Source organism: Trichosurus vulpecula, chromosome 2 (genome assembly GCF_011100635.1).
Source record: "Trichosurus vulpecula isolate mTriVul1 chromosome 2, mTriVul1.pri, whole genome shotgun sequence".
NCBI classification, from domain to species: domain Eukaryota; kingdom Metazoa; phylum Chordata; class Mammalia; order Diprotodontia; family Phalangeridae; genus Trichosurus; species Trichosurus vulpecula.
The window spans coordinates 162,083,590-162,109,103 of NC_050574.1; the positions used below are offsets into that span (position 1 = coordinate 162,083,590).

At 36.8% G+C, this 25,514-nt stretch overlaps 1 protein-coding gene across 1 annotated transcript; it reads left to right on the forward strand.

Annotated features, from left to right (window-relative positions):
• The first annotated feature begins 11,543 nt into the window (after positions 1-11,543).
• On the forward strand, positions 11,544-12,660 carry LOC118837914 (olfactory receptor 150-like). Its single transcript, XM_036745063.1, has 2 exons — positions 11,544-11,568; positions 11,750-12,660. Exons 1-2 carry the CDS (start codon positions 11,544-11,546, stop codon positions 12,658-12,660), a joined length of 936 nt encoding a protein of 311 aa, XP_036600958.1.
• Positions 12,661-25,514: the final 12,854 nt, after the last annotated feature.

A 25,514-nucleotide genomic window follows, 5' to 3' on the forward strand; every position in this document is an offset into this window, starting at 1 on the left:
ATAGGCTGGAGAATTCAAAGAAGACTTCATGGAGAAATTAGAATTTGATCTGTGCCTTGAAGAGTTGGTAAAATGTGGACATTTAGAAAGTAGAAAAGAAGGTAATCCTGGTGATAGGAAGACAATAAGCACTGGCAAGTAGGTATAAGCCATACTCATTATGGAAACTGAGAAATTAATTATGCCCATAGTTTGCAGTAAAATGAAGTATGCTACTCAGAAGGAAGATTATTCTAGAGTAAGTATTGACATTTGACCAGAGTCTAGGGTTTGGTTCAAGTCAAAAGATCATTATGGTATATCAATGTAATGGAACATTATTGTGTAGGAAATGATGAAATGTATGGTTTCAGGAAAACCTGAGATTTATGTGAACTGATGAAATATGGAGATAAGAATCATTATATCTGTATACTACAATTTGTTTCTGTCATTCTCCAATTTTAAGAATCCCCTGATCAATCTATCTATTTTTTAACAAGTTCCACATTGTTTTGATGATAACAGCTTTGTAGAATAATTTAAGATTTGATATTGCTAAGGCCCCTTCCTTCCCACTTTTTAAATTATTTCCCTTCAGATTCTTGTATATGCTATAATTTTTTTAATAAATTGATATTGAGGGGCAAAGCCAAGATGGTGGAGAAAAGGCAGTGACTTGCCTGAGTGCTCCAAAATTCCCCTCCAAATACAGTTATAATCATAACTCAAAACAAATTCTGAAGTGGCAGAACCCATGAAATGATACGGTGAAACAGTTTTCTAGCCTACATCAATTTAGAAGGTCAGCAGGAAAGGTCTGATCACACTAGGGTGAGAGTGGAGCACAGTCCAGTGCAGGCTGTACCAGTATGAACTGGGCCCCAGCAAACCAGGAGCAGGCCTTGGGAGTGACTGAATCAGCAACTTCAGCAGCTTCCAGAGCTCTCAGTCCACAGGTGGTAAGGTGTTGGACAATTGGTCAGAAGGAAGTTGTATGGGTCCATTTGTTGGCAATAGGGGCTCTGGTGCATTACCTATACTCAGATCTAAGTGGCAGTCCTGAGTGGCAGTCCCAGGGCAAGGAAGAACAGTAGCAGAAGAGTGGGGACCCTGGTTACAATTCCAGGGCAGAAAAGAGTACTTGTGGTCACTCACAGATGGGATCACAGTCCAAGAGAGTGGTAAAAACACCTGTTATTAGATCATGCCACCTTGGAAAATTGAAAGCATACAGACCCCCAAAACTAGCTCTGAAAACAGCTCCACAAAAACCCTGAAGCTTAGGAAAATGCATGCTCCACCCAGCAAAGAGTTAATACTCAAAAAAAGGCCGGTAATATGAGCAAAAAAACAGAAAAAAAAGTTCTAACTACAGAAAGCTACTGTGATGACAAGGAAGATCAAAACACATAGTCAGAAGGAGACAAGGACAAAACTGCTACATCTATAGCCTCAAAGAAAAATACGAATTGGTCTCAGGCCATGGAAGAGGTCAAAACATTTTCAAAAATCAAAGAAGAGAAGTAGAGGAGAAATTGTGAAGAGAAATGACAGTGATGCAAGAAAATCATGAAAAAAAGAGTCAACATTTTGGTAAGGAAGGACAAAATTACTGAAGAAAATAATACCTTAAAAAACAGAATAGGCCAAATGGTAAAATATATGCAAAAATTCACTGAAGAGAAGACCTCAAAAGGCAGAAAGGGACAAATAGAGAAAGAAGTACAAAAATTCACTGAAGAAAATAACTCCTTGAAAGTAGAATTGGCCAAATGGAAAAAGAGGTACAAAGCTCACTGAAGAAAATGATTTCTTAAAAATTAGAATTGGGCAAGTGGAAGCTAATAACGCTGTGAGGCATCAAAGAACTATTCAACAAAATCTAAATAATGAAAAAGTAGAAAAAAATGTGAGATAGCTCACTGGAAAAACAATTGACCTGGCAAGTAGACCCAGGAGAGACAATTTAAAAATTATTGGATTACCTGAAACATGTAATAAATAAGCCTAGATATCATTGTTCAAAAACTTATTATGTAAAAATTCCCTGCTATTCTAGAGCTAGAGAGTAAAATGGAAACTGAAAGAATCCACTGATCATTTCTTGAAAGAGATCCCAAAATGAAAACTCTCAGGGATATTATAGCCAGATGCAAGAGCTCCCAGGTCAAGGAGAAAATATTGCAAGCAGCCAGAAAAAAATAGTTGAAATAATATGGCACCACCATCGGGATAACATAAGATTTAGCAGCTTCTACATTAAAGGTTCAAAGGGCTTGAAATCAATACTCCAGAAGGAAAAGGAGCTAGGATTACAACCAAACATCACCTACGCAGCAAAGCTGGGTATAATGCTCCAAGGCAAAATATGCATTTTCAATAAAGTAGAGGACTTTCAAGGTTTCTCAGTGAAAAGACCAGAGCTGAATAGAAAATTTGACTTTCAAACACAAGAGTCAAGAGAAGCATGAAAAAGTAAACAAGAAAGAGAATTCATAAGGGACTTAATAAAGTGGAACTGTTTTGCTTACATTCCTACATGGAAAGATGATGTGTGTAATACATGAGACCTTTCTCAGTATTAAGGTAGTTGAAGGGAATATACATACATAAATACATACATACACACACATATATATATAGACAGAGGGCACAGGGTGAGTTGAATATGAAGGGATGATATCTAAAAAAATAAAGTCAAATTAAGGAATGAGAGAGTAATATATTGAGAGAGGGAGAAAGGGAGAATGGGGTAAATTATCTCATATAAAAGTGGCAAGAAAAAGCAGTTCATTGGAGGGGAAGAGGGGCCAGGTGAGGGGGAATGAGTGAATCTTGCTCTCATCAGATTTGACTTGAGGAGGGAATAACATACACACACAGTTGGATATCTTACCCCACATGAAAGTAAGGGGAAGGGGATAAAACATGGGGGATGATAGAAGGGAGGGCAGATGGGGGGGAAGAAGTAATCAAAATCATGAACTTTTGGAAAGGGACAGGGTCAAGGGAGAAAATTGAATAAAGGGAGACAGGATAGGATGGAGGGAAATATAGTTAATCTTTCACAACATGACTATTTATAGGAGTGTTTTGCATAATGATACATGTGTGGCCTATGTTGAGTTGCTTGCCTTCTAAGGAAGAGTAGGTGGGGAGCGAAGAGGGGAGAGAATTTGGAACTCAAAGTTTTAAAATCAGATGCTCAAAAATGTTGTTTTTGCATGCAACTTGGAAATAAGATATACAGGCAATGGGACATAGAAATCTATCTTGCTCTACAAGAAAGTAAGGGGAAAAGGGATGGGGGGAAGGGGAGTGGGGTGACAGAAGGGAGGGCTGACTGGGGAATGGGGCAATATGCCATGTTGGAGTGAGGTGGAGGGTAGAAATGGGGAAAAAATTTGTAACTCAAAATATTGTGGAATCAATGCTGAAAACTAAAAAATATTAAATAAGAAAGTATGAAATTCAAAAAATTCCAGTAGAAATATTAAATGTACCTTTGATGGCCATAATGCAATAAAATTGCATTCAATAAATGACCTTTCAACCCTAGATTAAAAATTAATTGGAAAATAAAGTAATCCTAAAGAATTAGAGGTCAAGGAATGTGGTAATTTCAAGGGAAGAAGATTAGAAAGTAAATATGACTGATAAAATAGTCATTTGTTTATGCTGTTTCCTACACTAAAAAAAAAAACTTCTTATTTCTATTCTGAATATCCAAATTTTGTTATTTCTTAAAAGGCTATGTCATTTTTGATTTCTATTAACCCTTTCCTCTCTACTTAAGACTTCATCAAATATGTTTAACCTTCGACATAGTTCTTAATTATACATTACTTAGTGTTCTTATTTTTCAAAGGGAATTAATCTTGCCTTCCCAACTAGGACTTCCATTAGGACAGGGACAAATTTTTACCTTTTTCATTCTCCCTTCCCCATCTTCTCTATCTATATGTAATGAAATTGCTTATTTATTAATATATAATATTGATAAAGGCAGGTGGGAAAGTAGAGAGTAGATGCAAAATCCTGGAAAAGTTATTTTAGATATCCCTGAAAGTCAGTCATGAGCATAAATTTATAAAACTGTCTATATAAAATTATGTAATTATGTATTTCAAGAAGAAGACTTCTTTTATCTTCCAAAAATCAAGTAAGATAATCACTACACTTACATTCCCAAAAGAGAGGGAGGGAGTTCTTATAAAAGATGTCCCCTTGAATCAATAAATGGAATGTCTTGAAAAAGATATTTTTACTTTTCTAGCAAGATTTTATCCAAACCTCGATAATATTGTGTTCTGCTGCCTGCAGGAGACATAACTCCTAAATAAATACTCAGTATAAGAATTGAAACCTATTCTACTTTCCTGATCTCTCTTAAGGAAGAGGGTAGCCCTTAGCTTACACTTGCTAGCTTAGCCCCTCCCCACCAATTGATGGTTGCTAAAAAGACCATCACAACTAGCAAATCATGAGGAAACCTATTCATTTAAACAAAACAGCAGACAAATCAGAGTTCTGGAAATTATAATATGCCAGGAAAGTTTTTCAGCTCAAATCAAGAGAGAAAAAATTGGCTAACTCAGAAGAGGTTCTTTCAACAGTCTCTAGAATTGTAGACCCTGGGATCCTGAGTATAATGAGGGTTTCCCCATATTTCAGCAGCTCAAAGGACTGCAGCTTAGCATTTAAAGATATCCTCTCTTGACCAACTCTCTGGGAGATTCCTACAGATTTCTCTCTTAAGAGTATCTAAAACTAACCGAAATAATTCCTTTGCATAAGTATGCAGTATCGCATTCAGCATTCTCCTTACTGATCTTGTTTTGTGTATCCTTTTGCAGCTGCCCACAAAACTACTCCAGGCTTAGGTGGGAGATGAGCAATATTTTTTCCCCTCTCACCTCAACTTCTTTAAATTATTCATATTATCTTTAAACAGACAATTTTCAAAATTATCCTATATTTAAATAAGCCTTTTTTGGAGGCAATCAGGGTTAAGTGATTTTCCCAGGGTCACATAGCTAATAAATGTCTGAGACTGGATTTGAATTCAGGTCCTCCTGACTCCACAGCTGGTGCTCTATCCATTTTGCCACTGTTCGATTAAGCTAAGTTAGGTTCGGATTCGGATTCATGCTGGCAATAAGGCATGCTCCCAACAGAACAAGATTTTTTATTGAAAGACACAGGAAATACTCTATTAACCCTGCAACCACATTAATCACAGCAATTCCTAAAAAACACAGTTAACACAGTGACCAAGGCAGAGACACAGACACACACAGAAGCATCTACAAATACAGCGATACCAACAAAAAGACACACATATAACATACAACATGCATGTGTTCACCACCTACTCTAAAGCTTTTCATAAACTGGAGAGCCCTGTCTTTTACAGCCACTTTGGTGAGTCCCTTCTGAATGTAACCCCAGTCAAAGCATCCTCCCCATGGGTGAGGTTCCAATGTGACTGTCCCACGTGGTTACTTTTATAAGATGCTAAACAAAGAATTATTTTTTTTCCGCCAGAGAGAGGAGACTCACTGCTAACTGCCCCAGATGTTCTCCACCAGAGAGGGTAGCCACTCCTCTTGGAAGGGGAAGATCTTTTCAATCATTTTGTTTTGAGAACGGGCTAGGTCCTCAAGAAGCAGCTTCAGAAATATTTCCTGTCCTTTGTTCAGTAGTTTAATCTATCTTTTGTTCAGGCCTATTAGTCAGAGAGGTATGTCTGAGAGGTGCATTCTCAGAGAGGGGCTTCTCAGTCTCCTAGCGGGAAAGGAATGTCTGCTTCTTTATTCCAAGCCTGAGAGCTTAAAGATCTTGCAGGAGCAGGGGGATGGGGGGGGGGAGGAAGAAAAGCCGGACTTACACTATAATAGGGAAGATCTTCCATAATAATTTATCATTCAGCCACCTACCTGCTCCTAAATAAGTGTTTTTAAAAGATGTTTTTCTGTATCTAGCAGAAATAGAAAACACTAACATTCTTCATCTTACTCTATATTTCCATCTATATAATGTTCAGGTTTTATCTCTGTTCTTCCAAATGGGCAAAATGCTAAAGAAACTATATTCCTTAAAGATAAGCAGTTTATTCTTACTGCATTATTTTTTATCTTTCCTTTCAGGATTTCCTTTTTCTATTTCATTCCCCTACCACAAAAGCCATATTCCATAATATCAATGCACAAAGAAATTCCCAGAAGCATTCACATGGCTACTTCCTTAGTGTCCCACCTCTGAGATGATTTGGTCACATTAAAAACATATTAAGTGTCTGAGAAAAGATTTGAAATTCGCATCCAGCTCTCTCTCTCTCTCTGCCTCCCAGCAGCTAGAGATAATATTTTCGCTAATTATTTCATATGGTAGTTGTGAGAAAAGCATTTTGTGTTGTTGTAGTTCAGTCATGTCTGACTCTTTGTGACTCCATATGGAGTTTTTGTAGCAAAGAAATTGGAGCAGTTGCTATTTTCTTCTCCAATGGATTAAGGCAAACAGAGGGTAGGTGACTTGCCCAGGGTCACACAGCTATTGAATTTGTACTCAGCTGTTCCTGACACTAGGTACAGCATTCTATCTAATGAACCACCTAGCTGTGTGGTGTGTTCATGGAGGTCTAGCCCTTCTGGTATGAGAGCTTGCTGAGCCCTTTTCCTGGCTGCTCATCCACCTTTGCTGTCTATCTGTCACCCAACTCTCATATGTCATTCCAAGAATCTGTAGCATGCACAGTGGCCACACCCCAGAAAACCATCTTGGTAGACAGACTAAACCAAGCTGAGGGTAGCCAGCAAGTCTCAAACCCATTGGTGAATTAGAGGGGTATCTACCCCAAGCATGTGAGGACGTCCCCAGTACAATGGGAGGATAAGAATAATTTGTTCCAATGGCCATGAAGGGTGTTAAAACAGATACTATGGAGTACTTAGAATTTGGTCACACACCAAGGTTATCCACTGAGGTCATCCACGGCATGCCAAACCATCACCAGTCGCCTTGACTTCTGGCTTGTCACTGGACTTTGATGACTCTGAAAGAGAGAGTGAAGTTGATAACTTTGTGCAACTCTGCCTCACTTAAAACTAAATTAATGAGCAAGTCAAGACATCACCTGTGATATCATTGGTCCTGTTCAAAAAAAAGGATGAAGAACAATAGTCCAACTAATGAATATTGATATGTGGTAAGGTTCTGAAATTTAAACATTAAAACTGATCCATCTATATCATTATTTGCTCTTCATCTTATAAACAAATGTAACATGAATGACTAACAAGTAATATGCTAAAATCTATCTGTGAGGTTCAAAGATTCCTCTGATCTAATGGTACAATAATATGTTAAAAATTAAGAAAAAAAAAGAAATCGTATAAATTTCCCATGACCTTTTTATCTAGCCATGTCGGTTTTAATTGAGCATGATTTCCCTAAATTTTCATTTATGTATTTTTTTAAAATTTTGTCTGTATGTGTGATTTCATTTCAGATGACCAAAATCTATGCAACTTAGAGAACTGGAAAGTTGTCTTCAGCTCCCAGAAGTCAAATGACTTGCTCAGTGTCACATTGCCATTCTATGTCAGAGGTGGGATATGAATCCAGTTTTTCTTGACTCCAAGGCCAACTCTCAATCCACTATGTCATATTATATGCTGAATATTTCTATTTTTTCAGGCATAGAAAGCAGGCTCATGGGGTTTTAGTCTGTAGATACTGCCTTTTGCTCAATATCTTTTGGTGGGTCCTTAGCATTTCTTGACAACTTCAGTTTGTTCTGCCATATATAACTCCTAACAGTATTCTTATGCTACCATTTTTAATTCATCCTCACTTTTTGCTTCCATCATCTAGACTTTTTAAAAATTTTCATTTCTGGTTCACCCATGAGTACCCAATGCATTTACAATTCTTTGGGGGGAGTTATCTCTTATGTTCTTCAAGAGAAAAAATTATTTTTAGGTGTTCAATGGGTCCTCCCATTCCTTTCATCCCAGTTTCTCTTTCATATTATTAGGCCATTGGGGGCATTTTCCTGTCTTTTATGCCTTCAGAAATCTGCTCTTGTAAAGCAAATAAAAAAATGAAAGATCTTTCCAATCCATTAAATAGGCTTCAGGTGGGGCCAACAAAGGGAGGCCTGATTACAGATAGCCCCAAACCCTTTCACTAACTAGGTATGAGGCCCCAGGCTAGCCAGAAAACTAGTTTGCTAGTTTTCAAGAGGCTTGAAGACCTCAGGGCCCTAAGGGGAGTTGCTAAGACCAGAGTCAATAGTATGTTTGCTAAGTTCTAGTCAACCAGGTGACAGCTAGGACTATGCAAAAAGAGAGTCCAGAACTGGGATCAGCAGAACTGAGAGGAGCAGAGTGGAGAGCTGCAGGATTCATAAGCAGAGAGCCAGCGTTGAGAGACAGTGCAGAAGAAGAGAGAGTTTTGGATATCAAGGAACTCAGACTCAGCAGACATGCAGAAGAGTGCTGAGTCATTGCATGATCTTTCATAGGAAGGCACTAGCAGCAAGGGGACGTTACAAGTATGGCTTGGTTCCTTGCTATAGTATTTTGATATAATTTCCTTGTTACTACAGTGAAGTGGGCTTGTTGGTTTTGGAATATTATTGCTACAATACCAAATTGGGAGCATTGGTCCTTGGATTTGATCCTCTGGAGTCTAAATAAATGTTATACTTCCTCTGCCTTCTACCAAGAGAATTCCTTATACTTTGAGATTCCAAACCACTCAGGCATGTCCATGGCCCTCTTTGAGGTCATGAATTTTGCCTTTCTGATATAGCTTTCCCAATTCATAGGACTTTATACTGTTTTACTTTCCTTTTCCATCACAAATTTTATTGCAGAATGAGCTGTTGCTTGTTTCTGACTGGCAATCCAATTATTTCTTGCTCCCCAAACACACTTACACATGTAAGTTGAGCAGCAGAAATTGAGATTTGTCTAACTTTCTAGGCAATGTAAAATTTTCTATAATTTTTAAAAAATATTTATTTTATTTTTGTATTATTCTTCTATTTTATATATAATTTTACTTTTATTTCAAAAGTATTTTTATTGGTAAACTGACATAGCCAACATATTCGATTTCAAGTACTTGAGAAAACCTTATTTTTCCAATTTAAAAATAATGCTCAGTCAAACAGAAGCTTCAAAAAGATTCAATTTTGTGCTTCATTGCAAAATGTAAATTAGTAAGTTTTTTGTGTGTTGTCATTCAGAACTAACATTTAATCATAGTAGATATTCTAGAATTGGCAATCCCCTCCACCAATGTGTTTTAGCAATCCATGTGTAGGCTAAAACCTTTGTGGTGTCTGGGATACTGAAACGAAAAACAAAATTACTTTCCCATAGCCACATAGCTACAATATACTGAAGGTAGTACTTGAAATCAGATATATTCCTGACACAAAGACTCTATCCAAATGAATAGAATACAAATATAGAAAATTATTATTTCTACAAGTTTATTCAAAGAGAAAATAAAAGAATTTCTAAATTTCATGTCACTTTGGTTATGAAATGAGATAGCTAAATTTGAGGATAGCTTTATCATTTATTAAAAAGTTGGGAAACATGACTACATTTGGTGCCATTAATACTTATTATAAAATGTATATAGATGCTAGAGGACTATGAAAACTAATGAAACTTTTTCCTAAAATTACATTTATCATTTTAAAGTTCCTTATTTGGCTACTACCACTGAATGAGGTTAAAGTATACCTAGCCCTAAAAGTGTTCTTTCATATCTTAGATTTTTTTCTGGAGCATGTAGACTTCTCTTTCCCCTCGCATACTGTAACTATATACATATCCCATCCACTTTTGTGGTTGTAGTCTTACAATAGCAGAGACTATCATATTTTCTTCATTTGCACATTCCTAGGAAACAATCTTCATGTGTTTATTAAGCAGTCATTACTGTAAGTGTATGGCTCTGTGCTAGTTATATGAAAACAAAAATGAGGCAGTCCCTGCCTTCAAGAAGTTTACATCTATAGGGGATAGACAACATGCACATATATAAGAATATACAAAATATATAAACACAAATGCAAGATAATTTTGGGGGAAGGCACTCACTGCTGGGAGATATCAGGAAAGCCTCACATAGGAGGTAGCATTTGTCATTGTATCTTCCATGTAATAAGCACTGAATGAAGACATGAGATTGAATTGAATTAAATATTTAGCACGTGGCTTATGAGGACTCAACTTTGAAATTCCTCATTCTACTACTTGACTACTGCAGACCAGGTGTGCCAAACATCTGGCAGGCCACAGGACATCCACAACACTCCCTAGTGTAGTCCAAACCAAATTAAAATGTAACTGGGAAATACTTAATAAAATACAATAAAAGAAAAATATTATATTTTAAAAGTAAGACAATATACCACTGACAGGGATTTTTACATATGGATTAGTGGTCCCAATTTCCATTATGATTTCACACTATTGCTCTAGAACACAACCTGGAGTGAGGCAGGGAATTTCCCTACCAACTCCCTAAGAGAGATTGTTAGATACTTTGAGAATGAATCCAAATGCTAGAGTTAGGGAATAAGAAGGGTAAACACCAACAATTTTTTTTTTTCCCAACAGAGTTGGATCTCTGGTGAGTCTCTTGTCAAGCCTTTGTATTTCTAATAAGGACCTTGAAATCTTAAAACTGGGAAGGAAATCCTCTTGTAACATGCAGCCCTGGTGAAATTAATAGGTAGCAGTTTATTCCTGAACCTGTAGAGGATGATCTGTGAAAAATCACATTCAGAAATTATCATTTCAAGTGTTTGAAATGCAGAATAGCTTAAAAACAGATTTCCATATTCTCCTCCATTCAACAGAAAACTCTATGCCAGGGATCAACTCCAACCTCATCAAGATCATTTTCATTCAAGGACAATGTCAGTGCAGAGTTCATAAAGTGCCACACTGGAGGGTAAGTGTATATATAACTCAGTATCCTGACTTGTCTATCCAAACTGATAGTTATGGGATCCAAAAGCTCTGTGACACACCCTCTTCCTGTTTGAATTAATCTATCCCTAACATCTTCTACTTTGTGAATGACAAAGCACTTGGGGAAAAAGGGGAAAATATATAGATGTAATCAAAATTGCAGTGGCTCCAATCCCTTAGAACCTAACATTTTCCAGTGACTTTTTTAAACTGAGAACCTCTTGGCAGCCACCACATTCTTCTGTAACACTGCTTTCCTGTCTCTGAAATGAAGACCAAGGTCATGGTCCCCACCATATCATCCAACAGAGGAAACTAGTGGGCTCCTTGTAAAGCTTCACAAACATGGACAGTCAAAACTCAGTCAACAGTCAATGAGCTAGAAATGTAGATGATAAAGAACAGCTGAAATTTTCTTCTTTTCTCTTTCCCTGAACCTGTCCATCTGTGTCATTAGTGGTTACATTGTCTGACTCAGAAGCTTAGTCTTCAGTCTTACATCTCAGTGGAAATTAAAAACATCTGCTTTGAGTTTGCCTGCCCTCTATTATTGATAGTATGGATAGTATGGAAGTGGAAATATGTATTCTGAGGACAAAGAGACAGACTCAAAGGGACCAAGATAGCCATAACTTATAAATTTTCCACTGTGGGTGAGCTTTCTCTGGATGGGGAAGGTAACGAAGATCCTCTTTTAATACATTGCTTTTCTCTCTTTCCCACAGATCAAACCCAAAAAACGTTCATGGGAAATCATTCCACAGTGACAGAATTTATTCTTGCAGGGTTGACAAACCAGCCAGAGCTCCAGATTCCCCTCTTTCTCCTCTTTCTGGGCATTTATTTGGTCACTGTGGTAGGAAATATGGGTATGGTAATATTGATCGCTCTCTGTTCTCACCTTCATACCCCCATGTATTATTTCCTTAGTTGTCTATCCTTTATTGATCTCTGTCACTCAACTGTCATCACTCCCAAAATGCTAGTAAACTTTATTGGAGAAAAAAACATCATCTCTTACCCTGAATGCATGACTCAGCTCTATTTCTTCCTCATTTTTGTAATTGCTGACTGTTACATGCTGGCTGTGATGGCCTATGACCGTTATGTTGCCATCTGTAACCCCTTGCTCTATAATGTCATTATGTCCCCACAGATCTGCTCAGGGCTAGTCAGTGTGGTATATGTAATGGCCTTTCTTGGTGCCACAGCTCATACAGGCTGTATGCTTAGAGTGATCTTTTGCAAGAAAAACATCATCAATCATTACTTCTGTGATCTTCTTCCCCTTTTGAAGCTATCCTGCTCTAGTACTTACATCAATGAAGCAATGATTCTATTCTTTGGTTCATTAAATATTTTTGCACCTGTGGCAACCATTGTTAGCTCTTACATATTCATTATGGCCAGCATCCTCCGCATCCAGTCCACTGAAGGAAGGTCCAAAGCCTTCAGCACTTGCAGCTCTCATATCATGGCAGTTTCTCTCTTCTATGGTTCTACAGCATTTATGTACCTGCAGCCCTCTTCTGTCAGTTCCATGGACCAGGGGAAGGTGTCCTCAGTGTTTTACACCATAGTGATACCTATGTTGAACCCTTTAATCTATAGCCTGAGGAACAAGGATGTCAAAGTTGCCCTGAGGAAAATTCTAAAGAGAAGTAAATTCTGGTGAAGAAGAATTGTTATTGTGGTACTACTAGAATATTTTAGTGCTATTTTATGAGAAATAAAACATTGTTCCATCCTAGATGGTGGCATCAACTGACTGTATTCCTTCAATAAATCTTTTCCTGTTATCTCCCTCCCAAAATTACCTCCTCTTTCATCTACATTTTCAATGCCTTTAGGAGGAGGAATCATTTAAATATTATTTCCAATAATACAGAATAGCAACATATCTAATCTTAGGTCAGATAAGCTACTGACAATTTAAGAAATGAATCACAGTGTAGCTATAAGGGAACTACACATTAAAATAGACCTGTTTTGTGATCCTATGTACCTCATTTTAGATGAAGGTTCAGTTTATTTTTATCATTGCAAGAGGCTAATTGTCTACATTTGGAAGCTCTGCCTTGTCTCTAATGTGGCCATTCACATTTAGTAATCCTGTTCATCTGGAATTAATTTTTGCACTTCATATAGCCTACCTTCAAGATTCATGGGCTCTTGCCTGTTGTTCCAATTTTTGTCTTGCCCACTCTTGGTGTTTTAGTCTTGGTGTTTTAGTATATTTATGCACCTAAAAAATCCAGAATATGTGTTAAATTTCATATATTTATGGACTATGGACTCCCTCAACTCTGCCAACTGCAATTGTGCCCAAGCTTTCAGTACTAAGTCCATCATTATCTAATCAGGCTACTAATGTCCTCTTGCCTACACAAAAACTTTCAGTGCTCTCATTAACCCTATGTATCCCAGAGCTCCTCTTGGGATCAAGAAAAAATAATCTACAAATTTGCTGCTACGTCATGGCATATATATAACTTTAAGTATCTAGAGCTAAATACATAATCAGTTTGCTTGCACTGAAGGGATTGAGGGGATTAGCATGGTAAGTGGTTATGAGAATTGAATGAACCACGTTGACTCCATCAATTCTGAAGATGATAGGTCAGCTTCCTTTCTATTCAATTATGGGTCTCGTCTAATTTCCATCTTGTGAGAAAACTATTCAATTATGGGAATTGTGAAACTTAGGGATGCGTGGCTGGGAAGCTGGACTATCTCTACTTATACCTTAGAGACCCTTCACTAAGGACCTAGTTTATACTTACCAGAAACCCAGTCAGATTTGAAGATTAGTACAAGAAGTTTTCTCACAATTATACATCTCAAACAACTCTTATGTCTTCTCTGAAAACTGGCCCCCTATTGGTCAGTCAGCTATTTTTTATGTTCCTTTGAACATAGATACTTGTAGAGAGTGGGACCTCTTTTTTGATTTCAAGGAATTGCAGCTGTTTGCTTTCCCCCTCCTAACTTGGAAAGTCCCTAATCTCTCTTCCAATTAGAAATCCGATTACCTAATTTTGTATTCTAGTTAATTGTTTTTTTAATTAATTGCTCTTATTTGATTAACAGTTTTAATGCATAAAATCTTCTTCTCCCTATATTTAGAGTCCAGCCTTAAGGTGAGGAGGTCCAGTACCAATTAGTTAGGCAATTGGCATGTATTCCTTAATAAACTGATACACTCTGAAGTTTGAGCCTTTGTTTCCTCAGTTATTTCATGCTTCACCCACCACAGCACAGACATCAGATATGCTACTTATTTCTATAGCGTATATACACAGAAGCCCCCTGCCTAAGGTAGATTTATGAAGTTTCTGGTGAGCACACCTTCTGACAGTTTATATAATTGGATTTTCGGTTGGGGAGATGGTTGTGAGAGAAATATTCTCAGGTATAGATAATGCACTTATAGTTTAATTTGGGTTCTAAAACTCTTAGATCTGCCTTTCTTCATGTAGAAAATTAATAAAAGATGTAACTGCTGAGATCAGTAGCCACTTCTCTGAAATAGCAAAGGAACAGCTCACCATTATGTCCATTACTGGAAAAACTTGTAGGTAGGTAAAAGATTTCTTGTCATTCCACACCCAGGACTATGGAGGCAGCCTTCTTCTTAACTTAACTCCATTATCCTCTTGTCCTAAGCTTTTCTTCTTGTTATATATGACATATATAACATTACTTAGGTTAAGTCAACAGGTGATCAATAGGTTTGGGCTAAGAAAACCAGAGCCAAGTAAGTTTGGGTCACATAGAGTAAAAGAGTTTAAGAAATTATAGGTTCTATCCCTATAACACCCAGATGGCAGTGTAAGGAATGTATATGCCATATGTACAGAACTGATATTTTGATGGTGTGGGGAACTCCTAATAGGAATTGTATCAATGTAAAGGTTGGAGTGGAAGTGGAGATAGGACTCAGGGAGTTGAAAGGGATTTAGAGTTTCTTAGGCACATATTGGGAAAGGTGACTTAGAGCAATATAGATTCCTTGGGTATATATAACAGAGGTGAGGAAGGGCAGATATACTTTTATTAACATGAGGAACATATAGCCATATGTGAGGATATGAAAACATCAGTAAGTACTCAATCTATAGATGCTCAAAACTCTTACAGATAACTGTATTTTTCTGGATTTGAATTAATTTGGGGGGTGGGAGATAGGTAAATCCTTTGAATTGTAGGTCAATTAATATTATGTTGACTCCTGGCAAAAAATCTAGAACACATTAAAGGGATAAATTAGGAGCACTTAGAAAGAAAAGCAATGATCCCAGGATAGGTTCATTAAGGATTGCTCTTTCAATATAAACATAATTTTAGACCAGTTAACTAGAGTAGTAGAAAAATTAAATTCAATGGATTTTTTTGTTTGTTTTTAGCTTAATTCTATGAATTGTTTGAAGTAGAGAAATCCTGGTGAGTAAACTCCCTCCACGAGTACAGATTGGCAACTGTTTAGTCACTTACAGGCTGAACTGTCTAGGACACTGAAAACCACAGATGAGAGTTACATAAATTTTTAAAATTTGGTAAGAGTTTTCATATTACTGTTTTGTGTAGAAGACAGAATGTTGGACTTGAAATCAAGAATACCTGGATTTAACTCCTGTCTCTGATATTCATTAAGTGATTATGAACAATTTAAATACTCTCTGAACATCAATTTCCTCATCTATAAAATCGGAATAAAAATATCTGTGGTGTGGTACCTGACTCACAAGTTTGTTGTAGGGCATAAATAAACTATATCATTGAGGAAGGAGCAATATCCTAATAACTTATCCCCATGCAAGTTAGGCTAAACTTTTATTAGAAGGTATCAAAATCATCCTTGTTACTTGTTCAGGTGACTAAAGGCTCAGGCTATTCGTTGTTGTTAGTCATGTCTAACTTCATGGCCCCACTGGGGTTTTCTTGGCAAAGATATTGAAGTGGCTTGCCATTTCCCTGCCCTACTGTTTCTGCATTAACTGAACCTGTGCTGGTTCCTTCTTGCCTCCACTGCTCTCCACAGCATAGTTGGGTCTTTTGGTCCTTGTCAGCAGAGGTTCCCTAGATCCTCCCCGGGTCAGATGCCCAACTACTCTCCCTGTACAGGGGGTAAAAGTTCCTGTGCCTGGGGCCCAGACAGCCTCTCAAACCAGCTAACATGAGGGCTTCCTGATTGTTGTTTAAGCAGCTTACTCCTTGTGATTAAAGTGGACTCTAGCCTGGAGGTGTTTACTCTTCACTGGGAGGAAATCTGGTGCTGAGGTTTTCCTTCTGGTCTTTCACAATTGTCACAAGAGGACCCAGAGGTGCTATTTTGTCTCTTTTGTGGAGGAAAGTCTTGAGAGCCTGAGATTATATGACCTACTCAGCCATGTTCCCTGAATCCTCTCCCTCAGGCATTCTTAATGAAAAGACCATAGCTGCATAGAAAATTTGACTTTCAAATACAAGACTCAAGAGAAGCATAAAAAGGTAAACAGGAAAGGGAAATCATAAGGAACTTAATAAGTTTAACTGTTTATATTCCTACTTGGGAAGATGATATTTGTAATTCATAAGACCTTTCTCATTATTAAGATAGTTAGAAGGAGTATGTATAGAGAGAGAGTGCATAGGTGGGAGTTGTATATGAAGGGATGATATCTAAAAAAATAAAATTTAGTGGTGAGATTGGAAAATATCATGAGAAATTGAAAGGGAGAAGTAGAATGGGGCAAATTATCTCACATAAAAAAGACAACAAAAAGGTTTTATAGTAGAGAGGAAGGAGGGGTGAGGGGATTTAATGAGCCTTAGTCTCATCAGAATTGGCTCAAAGAGGGAATAACATACAAATTCAGTTGCATATAGAAATCTATCTTATCCTATGGGAAAGTAGGAGAGGAAGGGGATAAGAGAAGAGGGGAATGGTAATAGAAGGGATGGCAAATTGGGGAAGGGTGTAGTTAGAAGCAAAACACTTTTGATGAGGGAAAGGACGAAAGGAGAGAGAACAGAATAAATGGAGGCATAGGATGGAGGGAAATATAGTTATTACTAGTAATTACGAAAAAAAAACCTTGAAACAAGTTTCTCTGATAAATGCCTCATTTCTCAAACATATAGACAATGGGGTACTTGGGTGCTTGTTCTTGGACACTAATTCTAACATCACATTTCTCCTTAGTCTCTGCTTGGGTGCCTGTGCCTGGACTCCAATTCCAAAACCACATCCAATTCTAAAATCACATCTCTCCCTAGCCTCAAAATACTGTCTCAGGCAGTTTCTCTCCAAGGGCAGCATGCCTTAGCAAAACACTTGTCTCTCCTCCAGCTGTACATATAGAATTTATTAGTTTGGACTCCCTGTGTATGTGCTAATTGGTCGTGCACTGGACCATAATAGTATTTACTACTTACTGACCTTACTGATATGTATCCTAGACATAGTCAAATGTATACTCCCTTACATTCATCTTGTCTAATAAGCTATTTGATGGAAGCAACCCAGATATTTCCAGTCATCCCTGACTGTTAGTGGACTTACTGAGGTTTCACATTCAAAACCACACATTCAGGTCGCCCCCCCCCGGGCTATTTCCCAGTGAATTCTGGATAACATACCTGCATAGTAGATACAAAAAGTGCATGTTCCTTTAAGAACTGACCACCCCTTAACCACTCACTAATCCCATCCCAAAATACCTAATTGACATGTTTCACCACAAAACCTCCTATAAAAACTTTTCTTGCATTCATGTAAGGTTTCAGGTTCCCTAAGAACTGTTACCCACTGTAAAGCACAATAAATCTTTGCCACCTTGACTTAAAGAATGCTTGAGATCATGAATTTATTTCAGATGGCCCTGATGCTCTCCAGTACTCTGGTCTTTGAGGGGTACTCCCCCTCAAAGACTCATCTGGGAACTCCACTCTTGGGGTTCCTGGACCTCGTCTCCCTCAACTCTCAACATAAATAAATGAGTGAAATTTATAAGAATAAGAGCTATTCTCCAATTGAAAAATGACCAAAAGATAATGATCAGTTTTCAGATGAAATAATTAAAGCTCTCTATGGCCATATGAAAAAAAATACTCTAACTCACTATTGATTGGAGAAATGCAAATTAAAACAATTCTGAGGTACTAACTCATACCTATTAGATTGGCTAATAGGACAGAAAAGGAAAATGACAAATGTTGGAGAGGATGTGGGAAATATGAGACTTTAATGCACTGTTAGTGGAGTTGTGAACTGACTCAATCATTCTATAGAGCAACTTGAAACTATGCCCAAATGGCTATAAAACCATGCACACCCTTTGACTTAGCAATACCACTACTAGGTCTGTATCCCAAAAGAGATAAGAAAACAAAATAACAAGGAAAAGGACCTATATGTACCAAAATATTTATAGCAGCTCTTTTCTAGGGGCAAATAATTAGAAAATGAGGAGATGCCCATCAGTGGGGGGAATGGCTAAACAAATTGTGGTATGTGATTATGATGGAATACTATTGTAGTATATGAAATGGTGAGCACGATGCTCTCAGAAAAACCTGGAAGGACTTACATGAGCTGATGCAAAGTGAAATGTACTGTGCAGAATGTAACAGCAATATTGTAAGATGATCAACCGTGAATGACTTTGCTATACTCAGCAATACAATGATCCAAGACAACTCTGAAGGTCTTAAGACACCAAAACGCTATCCATGCCCAGAGGAAGAACTGATGGCATCTGCATACAGATTGAAACACACTTTTTAACTTTATTTTTCTTGAGGTTTTTGTCCATATTTTCTTTCACAACATACTGTTATGGAAATGTTTTGTATGACTACACATGTATAGCCTATATTGAATTGCTTGCCTTCTCAATGAGAGGGGTAGGAAGGGAGGAAGGGAGAGAATTTGGAACTCAAAATTTTAAAAATAAATGTTAAAACTTGTTTTTATATGTAACTGGGGAAAAATAAAATACTAAGTAAAAAAATAAAATAAAGAGCAACATATAATGATGAAGCATATGATAATTTGAATTTGGTTAAAATGTAAAACATATAAAGGTCAGGAGTATTTCTTTTTTTATTCTCTCTATCCCCAGTGCCTGATGTTTAAGAATTATCCTTTTAGAAATTGACTGATATTTATTTCATTCACTTCCATCAATGCTCAAAGTGTTTTTGGTAAAATTACGTGAACTCATAAAATCATGAAATATCAGATCAGGCAAAGATAAATTGAAGCCAAAAATAACGGAATAAGAAATTTGGGGATAGAACACAAATATAACTCTAAATATAACTTCTAGGACAATAACTATCAACATAAAATTATGCAAATTAAATGAATGGTCATTTCTTATCCTATGAAATTAACATGATCCCTGTCCTCTTAAGTAACCAACTGCACACATTTCTTCACAGCTACCCAATTTGATCCTTAGTCTCATCAGGCCAGCCTCCTCAAATGTATCACAAACACTATGTACTCATTCCCATCCCACCAGGTGTGCCTTCCTGAATACTTCTCGAACATCCATATCTTGTTCATTTCTAAAGGCCTAGATAAACTTCCACCTTCTCTATAAAACTGTCTTTTAATATTCCCACCTGCATCAAAAGTATTTATACATTTTATCCCTCAAAGTAAAACATAACAATGTAGTATTCTGCTTGCTCTGTTATTTCACGGCAGTTTGTTACTATTATCTCTGCAACTCAATAGTAAACTACCCCTAGACCAGGTTATATAATTCTACTCTGTCTTAGTTTATTGATGAGCACAGCTTAGTATGAATAAATAGTTCATGATTCATCACTTGATGATGAAAAACTGGTGAGTAGGGTAGATAGGAACAAATACAACCACACTGAAGTCATTTTAAATTTATATTGAGGAGCAAAAGCTTATCTATCTTGTCATCTAATTTTTCTAAGGCTGACTTCATTCCTTCCCTTTGGATCCCTGGCCATCTTCAGATCACATATTACCTGTCCACACACTTAGAAAGAAAGGGGACAAGTTGATATCTTCTTGGAATATCACCTTTAAAAGGTGTCAATTTTCCCCTTCTACTTCTTTTCTGAATAAATTTGACATTGTTGAGTATACACATACACAATAACTTTATTTACCTCAATACAGTTTTAATGGAGTCTGTTTTCTGGTTTATTCCAAATGTATAATAATTCTGATACAAAAATCATGGGATTACATAATCATTTTATCATATCTCTAGAGATGAACAAGGAATTAAAGTCTATATAGTATAATTTGTTATTTTTCAGATGAGAAAACTCAAGTTCAGGGGGTTAAGCAAATTGTCCACAGTCAGGAATAAGGTAATTATCAGATGTGGGACTGAATCCAGGTCTTCTTGCTACAGAGATGCTCAATTTGGTTTCACTGTTGAAGGTTCAAGGAGTTACGGAAAACTGATACGTAGGAAGCTAGTATAAGCATGAGTTTTATTGCTAGAGGTTGCAGTAGGTAGGGAACAACAAAAGGATACATGCAACCACATTATACAGAAGTACTGACAGAGATTCTGCCACATAGTACCAGAGTCATGTTAGCAAGACATAATGGCAAAATCTTTGAGGCATTACATACTTAGAGTTGAGTCTGAAGAGGAAAACTTTATACCTTCAAGATAGGGTTGGTGTAGTACAGGTAATCAATGCCAAATATAGGAAAGGGTATTCTTAATCAGACTCAGATTTGGTGGAGAAATTCCTTGGGTCAATTATAAACAGCAGATTCTGGTGGGAGATTTTCCTAATTAGGACCAGAAAATAGGTGAGGGTCCAAATCTATAAACAGGGATCCCCGAAATGTGTGTTGACTTGTAGCTGCTGCAGTTGGCTGGGAGTCTTATCCAATCAGAAGCTGTAATCATTTACATGATTGACATAGGGTCAGAGAGAGTCAGGGTAATGGAAAAGTATAGGTTGTCATTGATTATATGTATATTGTCAATAGGACCCCTTAACCTAAATTACTTAATATTGTAGTCCTATACATATATTATGATATCACATATTATATTTTAAAAATCATAATTATCACAGGAGATATCAGATTTCTTAATGTGAACAGCTCATAGCTCCAATTCTATTTTTTTCAAAAAATTAAAATGCAAATTATATGTTTCTGTGTAAGTTAGTTTTTGGATTTTGCGTTAATTCATGAATATTAGGTGATTTAGCTATTTTTTAGACAACAGCGCTAAACTTGACAATTTTGTAAAATGTTTATAGAATTGTCCTCAAGGCAGGATTAATTATATTCAATCCTACCTCACAAACTTGCTGGTTTTATGACTTAGGCCAAGTCACTAAGCATCTCTCACTTTATCCATCAACTCTCTAAGGCCAGAAGTTGCAATCAGGTGCTAATCTTTATTGTTAGAGATATTTTTCCACATTGTGAATTCCTTATGCCAATGAAATTGTAAATCTAATTTTTTTAACCTAAGTATTTCATGAGCACACCAGAATCTTTTTTTCTTTCTGTTATTCCAAAATTTCCAAGTATGTTGCATTCCTAAGAAATAACTTGCCAGAAACTTGCCAGAAATACTTACCTTAATCTCTTCTATGGGTTTATCTCGTTAAGAGTATACACTTATCTTGGAAAAAGCAATTTGTCTTCTCCACCACATTCTGTTTTCAACCCATCTTAATCAATGAATTTGAATTGCACTTTGGTTATTTAATAGGTTCCTTGTAGGATAGTCCCCCTCTCATCTTTTCTTGAGTTTTTAAGGGGAGGATAAGACAGGTACATTTGAGTTTCTGGCAAGATATATCTCTAGACACTTTGCTCTGTTTCTCAGGGGCCAAATAATATGTGGAAGTTGGGTTTCAAAGAGATCTGGGCCCCCACAACGGTTGGTTTCATGGAAAAGATCAGGGCAATTGGCACTTTATTGTCTGGTCTTTAGTGAAGGAATCTGAGTACCTTGCCAATGACATCAGATATGACAATCTACAGTATGGATTCTTCTATTCTTTCTTGTTCTTTTTTGTTTGTTTCAGAGGGTGGAAGGCAAGGCAATTGGGTTAAGTGACTTGCCCAAGGTCACACAGCTAGTAAATATGGCAAGTGTCTGAGGTCGGATTTGAACTCAGGTCCTCCTGACTCCAAGGCCAGTGCTGTACTCACTGCGCCACCTAGCTGCCCCCTAAAAAGCAGTTTTTAATAGGTTGATGTCATCTTGGATGGATTTTTCCAAAAGAGTGACCCAGGGATTTGTCCTTAGTCCTGTCTTGTCCAATATTTTTATCAAATCCTAGATATCTAGATGGTATGCTCATCAAATTTAAATATGATACACTGTTAGCTGGGTTAGTTAATCTGTTGGATAACTTTCAGGATGGAAAAAATTAGGTCTTGACAAGCTAGCCTAATTTTGCCAAGTCTAAAAAGATGAAATTTAATAGAGATAAACATAAAGTCCTATACCTGAGTGGAAAAAATAAAGTATAAACTTATACATGGGAGAAGCACGGTTAGGCAATGGTATTGCGGAAAAGGCTTTGTTAATTTGTGAGACTACAATGTTAATATGAGTCAACATTAGGACATGACACCCACAGAAACTAACATAAACTTAGAATACTTTAAGATAAGTATACTATTCTGAGCAAGTTAACCTGAGAATTTCAGGACTTGCCATAATGAAAAAATCATTTTTAAAAAGAATGAAAGAAATCATAATGAGATCTACTATTTTGCCCAATGAGGAGGTCACTGAAAAAAAATGAGAGGATCCTTGGGGGCAAGTCATGACCCTGTCATAGAATTCATGATAGTGAAAGAAAAAGAAGATTAAGTATAGTCAGATGTGCACCCCCAAATTAGAGGAGTTAAAGTTTTATGTGGTTCTGAGAACGAATGGGTGACAAAATATTCTTCAAGAAAGTTAGCAGAAGGGGAAGAGGAAGCTATCAGGATTAACATTCTGAAGAAACAACAGAAAATGTATTAATTGGGAAGAAAAAAGAGACCTGTCTAAAGAAGCTTATATAGCCACATCAAGAATGACTCATTAAAAAAAAAAAACAAACATGAAGAAGATACAGGCAATAGATGGTAATTGTGGTTGAATATAATCAAATTGGACTTTTAAAATATTGTCAATAGTGTTAAAACAAAGAATTGGTTGATATTGATATTGGAAATAAACTTTATGAATAACTATGTTATGACTTTAATAAAACCAAAATTGTGGGTGGAATTAAGAGAAGGATCAAAAGAATGGGACTGCTATTTAATATGGATGGAATACAGATATAGGTGATGAAGTAGCTAAACTATTCATTTCTCTTTTTCCTACTATTTTTTCTTCCAAAGAGTATAAATTTAAAGTTCAAAAGACATCTGTTTTTGCTCTATACCCTCTCACTTGGTGAATTCATCATCTACCAGGGTTTCAAATATAATCATCCTGCAGATCATTCCAAGGTCTATAAATCCTACTCTCTCTTCTAAGTTCCAATTTCATATTAACAACTGTTTTTTGAAGATCTCAACCTAGATGCCCCATATGTACCTCAAACTCAAAACATTAAAAAGCGGAACTCATTTCCCCCCTTCTTTCAAACTTTCCAATTACCATTCCCAATTGCTGTCAAGGGTGACACCATTCTCCCAATGATACAGATTCATAACTTTGATATTATCCTTAACTCTTTACTCTCACTCATCTGAAAGATCCAATTCAATGTCAAATCTTCTTTCTACTTTCACAAAAGTTTAGTATATATACCCTTCTCTTTACTTACATGTCCACCACCCTAGTTCAGGCTCTCGTATCTCTCACCTAGACAACTAACAAAGCTTTCTAATAATTCTTCCCGACTCATCTCCAATCCATCTCCAGTCCTGTCCTCTACTCCAATCCATCCTCTACTCATGTGCCAAGGTGTTTTATTTTTTCTAAAGTATAGGGTTGATATTGACATCCCTCTATTTAAAAAACAAACAAACAAAACAAAACCCCAGTAACTCTCTTATCTATAGGCTCAATCACAAGGTCTTCTATTTGTTATCTAAAACCCTTGGCCACTTCCTGCCTTTCCACTTTGCTTCCTTCCCCATATTTTATGATCCAACCACACTGACCTGATAGTTTTTCCTTTTAAATAACAGTTTACCTCTTGGCTGTGATTTTGCATTGGCTAGTCGCCATGCACAGAATGGCCTCCTCTCTCACCTCTATCTCTTAGTTTCCCAGACTTCCTTGAAGAATCAGCTCAAAATTTACCTTCTGCAGAAAACCTTTCCTGGTCCCACCAGCTGCTAGTGCCTTCCCCTTTAAGGCTGTCTTCCATCAATTGCGTGTGTGTGTGTGTGTGTGTGTGTGTGTGTGTGTGTGTGTGTAAGGGGAGGAGGGTGCAGTGTATGTAGTCATCTGCCTATTATCTCCCCAGCTAGAATGCATTCTCCTTGACAGTAAGGACTGTTTTTCTTCCCCCCTTTTTGTATCCTTAGTACTTACCACAGTTTATGGCATAGAGTAAATGCTTAATAAATGCTTGTTATTAAACTTCCTAAGAAGATGGAATATATTCCTCTCCCACCTGTGGGAGCCAGTTATCAAATTCCTACAGTGTCATCAAACCTTCCTCAGTGCAAAAGAGGGTACTGGATTTTTGTGATATTGGTGGAATTTGTTCTATGTGAAGGAGAAACAGATTCTACATTTTGGGGTGGTCCATTAACATCTATTTGATTTAAAGCTGTCTTTAATGAAGTTGGTTATAAATGGACATTCTAGAATGAGGTAAAGAAATGGCATTATGAGGGTGTTATGGGGTTTAATGTACACCCTTAAGGACATTTTGGCCATCATGTAAGTACTTTTTTTTCTTACTTAAGCCACATTCTTACAGCAGGGCCTCTTAACCTGGAATATGTGAACTTAAAAAAATAATATTTTGATAGCTGTGTTTCAACATAGTTTCCTTTGTTCTTGTTTTATTTTATGCATTTAAAAACATTCTTAGAAGTGATCTGTGTGCTTCATTATTGTCTAGGTGTCCACAACAGAAAAAAAATGAAAATATCTGCTTTCAAGAGTAAAAGTATAGCCTTTGGTATTTCTGATACATAAACTCAGAGGAACTTTTCCAACTATTCCCTCATTCAAAGCCCTCTAAGAATTCTAGTGGAAATACAACATTTAAATTAATCTCCTTGTTCATTTCCTCCCCAGAGTCACAAGGAAATTTTGTCTTCTGAGTTTCATTGCGCTGATAGCTATGAAATTTTTATTATTTTTCCCTCTGTAGAACCATGGTAGCAGAGGGGTTGGGGGGTTGAGGATTGGAATGGATTTCCTTGCAGAGACAAAGAGACTGTGGGTTGTAAGTAATTTAAAATTTAAAATTAAACCAAGTACAGAAAAAGATTATAGGATATTTAATTTAGTCTCTTATCTCAAGATAGAATTCAATTTGATTTTAGTCACACGATACTTAGTTATAACATTCTTTGTAATCTCACTTCAGTGTCTAGGG